The sequence below is a fragment of the Sinocyclocheilus grahami genome, unplaced genomic scaffold, assembly GCF_001515645.1.
Source record: "Sinocyclocheilus grahami isolate Dianchi unplaced genomic scaffold, SAMN03320097.WGS_v1.1 scaffold776.1, whole genome shotgun sequence".
Taxonomy (NCBI): Eukaryota; Metazoa; Chordata; class Actinopteri; order Cypriniformes; family Cyprinidae; genus Sinocyclocheilus; species Sinocyclocheilus grahami.
Genome location: NW_015505955.1, coordinates 156,562 through 170,899, shown reverse-complemented (window position 1 = coordinate 170,899; position 14,338 = coordinate 156,562). Strand labels below are relative to the sequence as shown.

Below are 14,338 nucleotides of genomic sequence, written 5' to 3'. Positions count from 1 at the left end.
AGAGGTAAGAGTACGCAGGCTGCACTGCAAAAGTCTCTCCAGGCAAACAGATGTAACCTTCCTTTTTAATTACCAGACACAAGAGAATGAAAGAGCGAGCAGTGCTTTCTATTAAAGAAACACAATTATCTGATCAGTCAAAAAAGAGCAGGCAAGATTGTAAAGGAGATGAATTAAGACGCGCTTAATCAACAAAACAGCTGTTCTCTTGCATTGCGTACTGGACTGTCTCTCTCTACACTGTAGGTTTGCACACACACGTCTACTGTAGTGCACATATTGTGTGTGCGAGGGTGATTTATCTTGGCGGTGGAGACAGGCAGCACCAGCCCAGTGAGAGCTGAAGTGCACACGCAAGCACACTACTGATAGATCCACTACACTGCATCGCCACTTATTTCACATGTGCTGGCTTTGGGAATGTTTGCTTAATGACACAGCATGAAAGCCAGGACTTCTGGGTAGGCATTATGAATTGTGTACATATATAGACAGAAGGACTAGATAACACGAAAGTCTAGTCTTACCTCCTTGACAGTGGCATCATCAAAGAAAACCCATTTGGATGATTTGGTGTGGTACGTGAAGGCACAGTAATGTCTGCTGGAGTAACAGATCATTCCCACCAACAGCAGCTCGCTCTTCTTTGCACGCTCGTCTGTGACACGGTAAAAGAGCTGCAAAGACATAACAAAATGCAGATATTTAGACAATTATAACAAATATCTTACAGCACAGTTTTCTACTAATATTGAAAGTTCAAGGTAGTGATGCACCAAAATGTTGGCAACCAAAAATATCTGGCCTAAAGTGCAAAAAAATTTATTAAATTAAAATGTTAAACAAATAAATAAAAACAAAGTGTATATATATATATATATATATATATATATATATATATATATAGAGAGAGAGAGAGAGAGAGAGAGAGAGAGAGAGAGAGATTTGAGACAGACAGACAGATTGTGCATCTCATAGAATTGAGATGCACAATGAAAAAACATGATTTTTGAAAATTGTTAAAAACGGAGTTATCTGTTTTTGCAAATTAACTCTTTATATGATTTATACAGCATTTCTTAAGCTACGTATGCTAGACTGCAGTCTTCTGAGTTAAAATCATTTGGTCAAAGATTTAGAAGGCAGAAGTAGGTGACGGAACGCAGAAGGATGCATTTGCTAAAGCAATTTTAAATGAAGCAGCTATTGCATAACCAACACTTTCTCCTGCACCCCTGGTTCCTGAATAGCTGGTTTTCTTCGGAAGCTCGAGAAACAATGGATTCCAGGCATTTTCCTCTGAAGTCTCCACCATCACAGGGAGAACCACGGAATGAATTAAGGCCTTTGTACTTGTCCAAGAGGTTTCGGCTGAGGCAAATCCAATACTGGAGGGTGGTAACATGGAAGTGGGCGTAAAGAAGAATGAATGCTATTTAGCATCTGTGACGATCGCTTCGAGTAAAATAACTGATTCTTCCCATCTAGATTCTTGCGAGGTCACCTAGACTCTTAAAAATAAAAGTTCTTCACTGGCATTCCAAGAACTTTAAAATTCCATGGAACATTCCATTCCATTCCAAATGTTCTTTATATTTGGAAAAAGGTTCTATAAACTAATAATTTGTTCTTTGCACTAAGAAAAAATGGCTCTTTTAAGAACTGTTTGCTGAAAGGTTCATTTGGGAAGCCAAAATGGTTCTTCCATGGCATCACTGAGAAAACCTCCTTTGGAATATTTATTTTAAAGTGTATAGATGCATTTTATCCATCTGAAATGGATGCAGCTGGCACAAACAGAAGGGCTGTCTGGTGGTAAACAGGTCTCAAGCATGGCTTTATACTCCCACACATGAGGCTGGTAATGAAGGCCATCTACACACTCGGAAGTCAGATGACCTTCCACTGCAGTGGCTTTCTGGTCATCAGGCGTGGGCTATTCAGGCACTGATGCAGTTACACAACCTCAGTCTTATGAAGAGGATAAACGTCTGCTTTATTTCACACATATGGTCCATGGCACCACCATTAACTGGCCTCAAATACACCAGCACCAGATGTGCTACAAAAATAAATAAATAACTGTAAAAGAGCGACTGTTGCGACGTCAGGATCTTTTTATAGCCATTTAATCTGGATGGAGGCTTCCTATTAATTCTATATTTTATATAATAGCAGGAAAAAGATGTTCTTTATTGGAATTCTCCACAAAGATTCAATCCTCACTGACATATAAACATCGGAGTAACCTACACGTTTGATTAGCAGATTCTTGTAAATTTAGATCACCGAATTCCAAAGCCTTAAATATGGACAGTAACCTTACCAACTATCATATTTTTCTCTAATAAGAAAAAAGTACCATGGTAATGTAATGTGTTTTTAGACATTTACCATGGTACTTTTTTGTGGGATTCGATTGGATTTTTTAACGACACTGAAAGGGATAGTCCACCCAAAAATGAAAATTATGTCATTATTTTCAACCCTCATGTCTCTCCAAACTTCCATGACATAAACCGTCAATAATTTTGTTCACCATTGACTTCCATTGTGTTTTATTTTCCAATGTATTTGTATCTTATTTTTGTATTATAAAATATCACCTTCAATATTACACAGAAGAAAGGATGAATAAATGTTAAAAATGTTAATTTGGGTTGAACTAAAATTAAGTACCATGTAAATACACTGTAAAAAAATGTTTTATAAGAAAATCATCAGACGTCGACTGATGTATCGGTTTTGCCGATTAATCGGCACCGATGGTTGATTGCTGGAACTATCGGTCATCGGCAAAAATCCATGCCGATAGTTTTCCAGGTTGCATCCATTGCTGGAGCGGCTGAGAAGGGTTTGCTGTCATTATACGGTGCGAGAGCGGCCTCCAGTGGTTGAAATTACTGACAGCACGTGCTATTTGTTTAGACACGTGATACTGCACACTGAACAGAGCGGGAAACTTCAGACGTGGATTTAAATGCACCCAACAAAAAATCCTGCCGCGCCACAGAGCGCCATTCACATAGTTTTCCATTAAATTACATTATATTTGTCCCGAATCGTTGTTAATGTACATAATGAATTGTGTATTGTGCATTTTTAGTGAAACGTGCATTTTCGAGTTGAACGCGACGCGTCCGGAGTGTGTGTGTGATAAAGTCCAAAAGAAAGTCCATTTGTAACATTAAGATTAATGAAAGCTGTGTAAGTATTGTTCCTTGTTAGAGTGTGTTAATTTCAACATTTACTATTACTATTATTACTACTACTACTAGTATGGTTCAATACTGTTTTTTTAATAAAGCACTATTTTAGTTTTTGTTCAGTATCCATTTTAAAAACTATCGGTTAATTAATCGGTATTGGCCAGTGTGGTCCAACCTAGCTATCGGCATCGGCAAAATCCACTATCGGTTGACCTCTAGTATATTCCATGGTTTGCCAACCACAATATTTTTAGTAAGGACATTTCAAGACTATTTAGTCCTTAGCACATTCACATTTATACCAAACAGACCTCTGAAAGTAAGTATAATCAAGGGAAGCACTTTCAACCTTTGTTTTTTGTTCACATCTTTTTTTCTTCATAGATGTTCTACAAAGCACTGTTTCATGATCCGCTGCTGTACTGTAGTGCTTTTGTAGTTTGGCTCTTTAGGACGCAACCAGGTGCCTTGCTGAAATTAAGCAGGTGGAGTGCAGTGTATTTATTAGACGTCAATCTTACCCCTGAGAGGTTGAGGTGTGGTCCGAGAGATCGGATGACGTCTTCAGTGAGGTCTGACTGTTCTGAGTCCCACACAAATCCGATGGTCACGATTTCTGGAGAGTTCATCAGCACGCGCCGGATCTTGATTCTCTGCCCACAGTTACTCTGTTGAGGCGATGGAGATAAAACATAACTGTTTGTTATTATGTTCTTTAACACCATATGTTGAAAACCATATCTTATTACATTTATTAGTATTACATTTTTAATATTTATGAAGTTATTTAAGACAACAACAACAAAAAAAAGATTTTAGAAATGTTTTTCTTTTAAAAATACTTCAAATCAATAGTTGAAATCATTTTGGATGATTCTGATTATCATTGAGATACTACTATAGTTGTAATTCATATTTTGAATTAGTCTATATTTTTATATTTGCCATTTTCATTTCAAATGTAGTTAAAGTTTAGAAATTGTTGTGTTTTTGTCTCTCTTTTTTTTTTTTTAAGTGAGCAAAAAAATAATGGCTATCATACATTTTAACCATGATTTACAGAAGACACCCACTAAAATGTCAATGTAACAATAGTTCATATAGCAAAAAAATTTGCCAGGCATATATAGAACTACAATCAGATGATATTAAAAGACTCTATATAAGGATCACAGTGTAGCCCCTAAAATGCTAATTAACTGTAATTTTACATATTTGTCACTATCCTTAAAACCACTAGGTTTTACCCATCTATCAACAAGAAGTTATTAATCATTTAAAATATAATAACATTTATTTAAAATTCACTTTTTCATTTATATATTTTAATAAGTACAGGTCAGAATGTAGTTTCATTTTTACATAACTATATCTGCTCTGCTGAATGATGAAGGGACATCGTTTCACCCATTTTGTTTTTAAAAATGATTTGAAACATTAAAAACAGACGCTTAACTTGCATTTAATATGATTTTTGATGTATATAAAATTACTTTTTTTAATTTAATTTGATGCAGACCCCAAAACGGGACGTCTCGTCTTTGACCCACTTATCATTTTATGTCAACATCATTTTCATTAATTATTATTTTAACTTTTTGTTCTAGTTAGTATATGAAGAAACTAATTGAAATGAAGTTACATTAGAAATGTTGCCCTGCATCTAGCTTAAATAAAAAAGGTATTTGTGTATTTTATTTCAAGTAACAGCATGCTTTTATGGTTTTAGCTTCAGTAAACTATAATAACCCTTTTGTGACCAAACATTTTACTACTCCAGAGAGACACATGAATGTTGTGCTGCTTCTGGCAGTGACTATAGTAGGATGTAACTTCCTACTTTGCCTGTTTAAAAATGCAGAATGTGTTGATATGTGAGAGGAACGTTCCGGTCTCAGGTTACATCTCGCTCATCTTGTCACATGAAGGTGTTACACTAGCAGAATATCAGATAAGAAGAGTGTACGCGTGTGCTTTCGTCCTTGAGTGTGCTTGATGACAACACATGACAGAAACAGCTATCATACTATATGCATGACGGTATCCTCTCAGGGCTGAAAGTGCTAGTAAATTCCACATTATTAATCAACATGAGCAGCCACCTACCGGACAGTTACGCAGATCTCCAACTGTGCTGGCAGCTTGAAGCAACTCCCCAAACCTTTCATCTCTCTTCTCCAAGACTTGCTGGCTGGAGCGCAGAGAAAGAGGAAGAAAGAGAAACAGAGATAAAAAGCAGTTTTTAATAAGCAAAGCACAGGTATTTTGATCTTTTCAGGTCAATATACCAACATAAACATTTAGGGCTGGGTGATGAAACAATATCATATTGAGACACGTTAAAATTTAGTTCGACTTTTTTCCTTGAAATTGATCAATCTAACAGTAGAAATAAATGTGACTACAACCAGTCAGTGCTTGTTGCTAATATGCAAAGTCTGTGAACCAATGGCGCAGTTTCATCTGATACACAAACTCAAACACATATGATGCCTGCGGTGTTTTTAGCATCTGCGTCTCAATATACGAGGACAGGAACTTCCTCTCCAGAGCTGCTCTGAGAGTCACTTCAGCAGCTTCACATAGTTTAATCTGAGAAAAACTACGGTCAAAAAAAAAAAAAGGTAAAACTAAAAGACCTTCATGACAACCTGTCAAAATAAAAGTCAGGTTCAACTTGAAGAAATTATGACAGAAATATATGTTACTATTGTATACTGAAATATAATTCCCAAGTGATACTAATACTAAAACTAATAATAATAGTAATTTTTATTAATTTTACAGTTATAATGCTGTTATGCAGCAACGTTTTGGTTGGAAACTGGAAAGGTTTTGTAAATTTATTATATTTTCATTTTAAAAGACTGATTAAATTGATTGGTTAAAGTTTTATTAATTCACTTAAATAGACACCATTATTAATGGTAAATTTGTACTGAATCATAAAACAGAATCCAGGAAGAAATAAAATAGAAACTGAATTTAGGGGAAAATAATGTCTTTACATTCATTTTCAAGGTCTAACAAACATGTCATTAATGGTAAATGAATATCGTGATAAATATCGATATTGTATGATATGTAAAAAAAATATTGTGAAAATATTTTTGGCCATATCGCCCAGCCCTATAAACGCATCTTGAGTGTCTGGCATGATGGTGCTAGCTTACCAGAGGGCTGTGGTGGACACATAGTGCACAAGCTCAGTGAAGGGTAGCGGGTCGGAGGACGCACCACAGCTCCTACACACAGACTGCAGGGGAAAACACACACACACACTAATGTGTCATGAGTGAGGAAGTCATGACTGCTATATTATGTAAAGCCTTAACTACACTACTGTATGTAATGTAAGAGATGTCTCAACACACATGCATTGTGTACAACTCAAGGGTGTAACCAATGTAAAAATTCCTTTTAGAGACAAAACAATTATTTCTTGTGTCTAAACAACAAATCTCAAATTGCTTTTTATGATTGTATCTCATTTGTACCAGTTTTGCCTTGGTTTATGTATTATGCAAGATAAATATTTACTGGACATGTACGATGGTACTCCGAAGAACCAAATAAATACTATAGTACATAAATATGGTAGTTTGAACCAATATTGTATATCAGTTTGGCGTCAATAAGATTAAGTCTCTAATGCTCACCAAGGCTGCATTTATTTGATCAAATATAGAGTAAAAAAAAAATACAGTAGTTAAAAAAAACTGCAGAGCTAGAGCAAGCTGAGCATTTGTGGTTAAAAAATGAATAAATATATATATATTTTTTTCAGAAAATGACAGATAAGACCCTTATTGCTCGGCTGGGATCATGTAGAGGCCTTTGAAGCTGCTCTGAAACTGCATTTTGGAAGTTCAAATTGCTGGCCACCATTGAAGTCCACTATATGGAGAAAAATCCTGGAATGTTTTCCTCAAAAAACTTAATTTCTTTGCGACTGAAGAAAGCAAGACATGAACATCTTGGATGACATGGGGGTGAGTAAATTATCAGGAAATTTGTATTCTGGAAGTGAACTTATACTTTAATATTATAAATGTCTTTACTGTCACTTTTGATCAATTCAATTCATCCTTGCGTCATAAAATATTAACTTATTTCACAAAGAAAAAAAAATAAAAATTTTACCAACCCAAACTTTTCAAGGTTAGTGTATATAATGCATTTACACTATATAGTGTATATCATGTTATTACCATCTAATACCATTTTTTATCAGGGCTTTGCTCTCAACTCTCAGAGGAAGAAGCGAGAGGGAATGTAAATGCCTCTGTAGTATTCCCTGTGAGTTTTCCCGACTGATTGAAAACTGCCATCACAGGACAGCGATCAATTACTCGCATGAGTGCACGTGTAGTATTAAAAAGCTACAATACCTGTTCATAAAGTGCCATAGCAAACTTCTGATGAGTGATACAGGACTTAGACGTGCAGGCATCAGTCTCAGCATCGGGCGCGATGTGCAGGTGAATCCTTTCTAAAATGTTCTCCTATGAAAAATATAAAAGCCTGCCATTTGTATGTGTCATAAGGCATTTTCCACAATCATTTCATGACGTACTCCAAAAGACAAGACTAATAATAACATTAATATATAAATTAGTGCTTGTCTTTAACTATTTAATTAACTAATTAATGACACATTTTCTTTAATCATGATTAATCGTACCTAACCTAAAAATGTGTAACCATAAATATATTCTAACACTGAACCTCCAAATTAATACAGAAACATAAAAATATATAAAATACATAATATATAAAAATGTGTTATATATACACACACACATTGATAGATAGATAGATAGATAGATAGATAGATAGATAGATAGATAGATAGATAGATAGATAGATAGATAGATAGATAGATAGATAGATAGATAGATAGATAGATAGATAGATAGATAGAGACACTGAATCTCCAATATAATTTTTATAGTTTTATATTCCTAATCATAAATATATTCTCACACTGAATCTCCAAATTAATACAGAAACAACATAAAGGTATATATATAATATGTAAAAATACATATATAAAATATATATTAAAATATTAAACTATATAAAAAAATCCCCCCAAAATTATCACATTGAATCTCCAAATTAATACAGAACAAAAACAAAGATGGTACATTTTTAAGATTTATTTTTTTAACAGCATCTTTTTAGTAAGAACTATGAATACTGTGTAACAACATAATAGTACAATTTGTGCAATCATTTCTAACATTTAACAAAAAGAGAAAATAAATTTGATATGTGGAAAAAGGATGCTGCATTAATTAATTTGTTAAAGCATTAATAGCAGAAATTACACACACACACACAATATATAAAATAAACAAAACTTTATAAACCATTTAATTAATTGTGCTAGAGATTCATAGACATGAAAACAACTATTTTTTGTTTTACATTATCTAACCACATTGGATTTGTTTGGGCTGGTACAATGATACCTTGGGCATTAAGTGAATGCACTCTAAGCTTTAGTAATTTTCTCCAAGCCTATTATCTGCTTAAATACACCCTTTCAAACCTGAGAACCGTGAGCACATTCAGTAACACCAACAGAACCGAGACAATTTGCCGTTTTGAAAAGAGGCTAGATTAATTTTATGTTTCTACATTACAGATTAGCTTATTTTAAACAGCCCTGGCTCAGGGCATCTTGTACAAACAGACAAAAGCATAGGCTGCATCTACCCCAGCGCTGATAAAGAGCCTGCATTGACAGAGTAGTGTGAACGCATCTGTGCACTCCAGGCTTGCATTGATAGAGATCCTTCATTGATTGTGTTGTTTAAGGGAGCACTGTAAATGGACTTTTACTGAGATAATGACAGACTCTCCACAGTCCTGCTGTGCTAAACAGAAAATGATTACAGGTCCCAGTGCGAAGCAGGTTTAATGCAATTAGGTAGCCCTAAGAGAAATCCTGCATATACCGAAGGGGTGAACATGCTTACTTCAGCTTCCTTCAGCTTCCAAGGCAAGGGTGTGTGATCTGTGCCGTGCATAATGCACCTAATGGCAACTGAGCTTAATTTAGAAATCAGTTTTCCATTTTATTTCTCTATAAAAGACAACAATAAAAAATTACCACATTAAATTAAGATGGGATATTATCCATGTATGCTTAAGTGACAAATCGTCTAAAATTTGGAGACGTCACATTGCCAACCAGCAGACTGCAAAATCAAAAAGACTGATAAAATTAATAAGATGTTTATACTGTTTAATTTTCTATTTACATTATATTGCAAGCATTACGGTGCTCTAGCAAATGTCTGATATGTCGCATTGATTGTAATGCACTTTTTATTTGATCACTGTGTTTCCTAAAGAGAGTGATATATACAGGTGAATCTCAATAAATTAGAATGTCGTGGAAAAGTTCATTTATAACTCAAATTGTGAAACTTGTGTATTAAATAAATTCAGTGCACACAGACTGAAGTAGTTTCAAGTCTTTGGTTCTTTTAATTGTGATGATTTTGGCTCACATTTAACAAAAACCCACCAATTCACTATACTTCATAAGACCAATAAATAAAACACTTTCCAGAAGGTCAACAATTCACAAAAAAATTTACACAGCAAAGGTGGCACAAAAGCGCTTCTGAATTGCCATTTAGTCTTTGCACAGTCTGTTTAATGCTGCTGTGAGCCTGCTTAAAATTCAGCATAAAGATGCAATGCCACATTAAAGCTAGACTAAATTTTGCCTTCTCAGATCCACCTCAGCCCCTTACTATCAAAACATAGTTGTGATTGCTGTGCAAATGCATTTATGCCACCTCTGAGCAGCATTAAACATTCTGTATAAAGACTTTTAAAGTACTTTTAAAGACTTCAGAAGTAATTCTGTGTGTAAATTTGGCATAGGTGTCTTACACAGACTGTTTAATGCTGCTCAGAGATGGCATAAATGCATTTACACAGCAATTGCAGCTTTATACAGTACTTCGATACTAAGGGTCTGAGGTAAGTCGGAGCATTCATAATTTAGTCTGGCTTTTATGCAGCACTGCATATTTACACAGAATTTTGAGCAGGCACAGAGCAGCCTTAACTCAGATGCCTCTTGAAGACAGCATCATTTTCTGCCTACTGTTTGTAACAGCCTTCCTGTTAAAAATGTGCTGCAAAATCCTGTCCATGTAGTGAGGTCCTCTAAATAACACATCTTTACACAGCGGAGTTAAGGCTGCTCTGAGCCTGCTCAAAATTATGTGTAAATATATAATGCAGCACAAAAGCCAAACTAAATTAAACTTGCTTCGAGCCACCTCAGCCTCTAGTATGAAAGCATACAGTTGTATTTGTATCTGTGTAAATGCATTTACGGCACCTTAAACCGGCTGTGTAAAGACACTTAAATGCCACTTCAGAAGCAGCTCTGTGCCACCTCTGCAATGTAAATTTGGCGATAGTGTGCTTCTCTTCTAATGTATCTTTTTAAACGCCTACAACTTTATTTTGCATGATGACTTCAAAGTGCCAATCTTAAAGTCAACATTATTTCCAAAGGCCATGCATTATGTCTTAGCCTCTTCTTATTGGCCAAGAACTCCATGTCATTATGAACACTTCCGTACAAAATCACCAATGAGAGGAGTGGCTAAACATTCAAAACTGTGCAAAAGTCAGTAGGTCAGCTCATCCAACTGGTAATGCTGCGCTGAATAATGCTGTTAATGTTTAACCTTTTTTTACGACTTTGCACCAACCTGTTTCTATGCAAGCAAACAAGCAAGCTGATGTTATCCAACAGGGACAGACTGACATCATGACAATGTCTTGGCAAATGCACAGACTGAAAATATGCAAATGCAGCTACTCTGTTGCTTACACTTGAAAATCAGTATGATGTCTATCAAATATGGCCTAGCAATGCAAAGCAATGGCCTTGATACCTTAAATGTTAGGATGAGTCCATCTCGACCCGATAATGCTGCACTAAAGCATAGCTGTTAAGTCAGGTCATTTTCAAATATATAGTATATTCTGTCTGTAAACTGTACATATTCCAAAGCAGCTTTACAGTAACAAACAGGAAAATATCAATGTAAATATAGCAAAAATAACCAATTCTAAAAATATTTCAATTTTCGCTGCAAGGTAGCTCCACACAAGACAAAAGTTTCCTTGTTCAGCTCAATTTAGTTTTCAATGCAGCTCAATAACTGCTAGTGTTGCAAAGTTAATCAATTATGAAACAAATTGGATTCAGATATAAAGCAGCTTCATAGAAGACAATACGAATGCCACAATTCGGTTCAATTACAGTGTCAGTTGTAATTCAATTCAGCTCAATAACGGCAAAGTTCACAAATTATAAAACAAAATAGGATTTAGCTAGAAGAAAATCTCCACAGAAGACAACATTGTCATTGTTTAGCTTAATTTAGTTTAATGTTAATTCAATTCAGTAACTGAAGTCGTTTCATATGAACTGTACATAAGACAGTAGCAGCTCAATTCAGTTCAAGTTTTGCTCTTCTCCGATAGTCAGTGCAGTCAAATCAATAATATTGCTGAATACTTTTAAAAGCTACACTGTTGTATAAATGACATCCTCCTTATTTTGTTTTGTCGTGCATCTTCATTGCAGCCATAAAGGCTGGATAAAGCTGGATAAAGCTACCTGTTAGCAATCCCATTCATCTTAACAGACAGATTAAAATCCATGTGGATTCTGGAAAGTCCAAGGTAGCATATTTTTTCAGTGCCCAGGAATGATTTTGACAATGCGCCAGCACTAGAAATGGCTGTATTCTTTGGGCAGTGTACTTATTACTGAACATTCTGAAACACACCCATGGATCTGAAAGCATGCTATCCACCCTAACTGACGCATTAGAGGAGTTTCACTCAGAACTACTCACACAAAAATAAATTAAATCTCAATAATTTCACATTTTTGGTTGACGACAACTTTTTTCTGCTTAGCGACTGAATGCAAAGTATTTTCTTCATCATATGGCCTAATAGTTACAGTCGCATTACTTAAATCTCACAACTCTTTACCGGGTTATCGTTTCTAGTAGGCCTGTAACACTCAAGCAGTGTCAATTAAATGTTTTTTTTTTTGCAAGGATTTCTATGAGATCAGGCTTGAATAATGCATTCCTCTGATTCCAATATTAAAAACAGAACAGGACATTAAGTTTCCAAAAATGTTCCACACACTGTTTGGTTCTTGGCTTGAAGTTTGTGGTGTGGAGGTCTGGAGAAGATCAAGGGTGGAACTGTATGATTTGGTGAAAACAGAGCCAAAAATAAGCACATGTGGGAGGTTGTTTGTTACTTTTGGTTCTAATTTCAGTTTCTGATTATCTGGTTATAGTTTTCTCAAGACCCTTTAAAAATAAAGGTTCCAAAAAGTGTTTTCCACAGCGATGCCATAAAACACTTTGGCCATTTTTGGTTCTCCAAAGAAACTTTCAGAAAACGGCTCTTAAAAGAACCCTTTTTTCTAAAACATTTTAATCTAAAGAACCTTTTTCCACTATAAACAACTTTTTGTGCAATTGAAAGGATCATTGGATGTTAAGGTTCTTATAAACCAATAAAAAAAAAAACTAACTTTTTTTACCCTCTGGTGTGTCTTGGGTTGCGGTCAAAAATGGCCGAATTTTCTTTTTGAATAAAATTTATGTACTATGATCTAGTTAAATTTTTTTTATATTTTGTATTTTTTGGTGGATTGTATGGTACTAAATTCTATTTATGCAATAGTTATGGTCCATTTATTACCATTGACCATAATTACCACAGACTTCAGTTCAGTCTCTTTTTTAAGGAGACACTTTAGCAGGCAAATTATTGCTGGAAGTTTGAAAAAAGTTGTAGAAGCTTAAGTTTATTATTATCAAAAATGCACAAAAATATTATTTAAAACTTTATATGAAATGTATATTGTCCATGTTTTACTCTACAACTGTGACAAAATCGACGCCATAAACCTAAACAAGTTGTGTTCCAAATTTGACGTTGTCTCAAAAAATGAGCTTTCATCGGCGCTGATAGCCTTGTGGGCAGCGCGCCGACATACAGCACCGTTCCGAGTCCGAATCCCGACTCAAGGACCTTTCCCAATCCCACTCCCTATCTCTCTCCCACTTCCTGTCAGTTCTGATCTGTCCTAATCACAAGGCAAAAATGCCACAAAAAAAGAGCTAACAGTAAGATTTTGTTTGTGTGCAGTACCAAAGATTTCCACTTGATGAAATTGGTTTCCCATTCATTTCCAATGATAATTTCCAGTAGCATTTAACATTTTTGAACCATTATTTATCTATTTATTTTCTCTTTTGTGTGTGTGTGTTCACATAGCAAGTGCCAAAAACAAGTTCTGCACCATTCCGATGAAGTAAAAAAAAACGAAAAAACTAGTCTATTATCGGTATCGGACCCGATACTGAGCTCCTGTACTCGTTAAAATGCCCCGATACCAAACGCCGATACCACACAGCATGTGATAAGTGCCATATTCAGACAGTGAAACACCGACAACAGAACAACAGACAAAAGAATGGAGTTATTAGAGATTAAGGATGTCTACGAAGTATATGTATGCAATGAATATAATGTTAAACATTCAGTACTAACGCTTGTATAGCTGATGTGCGTGAGTTGATAAGCAAAGCGCGCTGAGTGGATTGAGCGCGCGGCGGCGCAGATGCGCAAGCTTGTCGAGTGAATATACCTTTCTCACAGACATCACTGGAAAGTTTGTAGTTCGGTCGGATACGTCAAAAACAAGGAAGTAAAACAATGCACTAGTTACTTAACGGTAGGGAGAGAGCGAGCGCGCGCGCAATTCTGTTGTGTGATCTTTGATTTTCACTCACTTAGCACACGCATCATTTAAATCGTAAAAATAAGACCATTTATAGGGGCATTCACTATAAAATGTCATTTATTTTTAACCTTAGGCATACACGACTTTCTGGCAAAAGTGAACCTAGCAGCCTTTGTGAAATGCGCTAGGCTGTACTTTTCTACATCAGTACAAATACGTGCACGCGTTGCACGTTTTGCTTGCTTGAGTGTTTCTGCATTATATGAGTGGCTTTGGAATATAAATCGCAGCACGTTTCAGA

At 35.5% G+C, this 14,338-nt stretch overlaps 1 protein-coding gene across 1 annotated transcript in view; it reads right to left on the bottom strand.

Annotated features, from left to right (window-relative positions):
- Window positions 1-14,338, bottom strand: part of LOC107561496 (inactive ubiquitin carboxyl-terminal hydrolase 53-like) — a 48,347-nt gene that overhangs the window by 29,686 nt on the left and 4,323 nt on the right. Inside the window, exons 2-8 of the mRNA XM_016245950.1 lie at window positions 13,288-13,377; window positions 12,423-12,481; window positions 7,601-7,714; window positions 6,383-6,465; window positions 5,316-5,400; window positions 3,731-3,877; window positions 528-677 (exon numbers count right to left, since the gene is read on the bottom strand). Of these exons, the coding sequence (XP_016101436.1) occupies window positions 528-677; window positions 3,731-3,877; window positions 5,316-5,400; window positions 6,383-6,465; window positions 7,601-7,714; window positions 12,423-12,481; window positions 13,288-13,377 (728 nt within the window). The remainder of the gene's footprint in view (window positions 1-527; window positions 678-3,730; window positions 3,878-5,315; window positions 5,401-6,382; window positions 6,466-7,600; window positions 7,715-12,422; window positions 12,482-13,287; window positions 13,378-14,338) is intronic.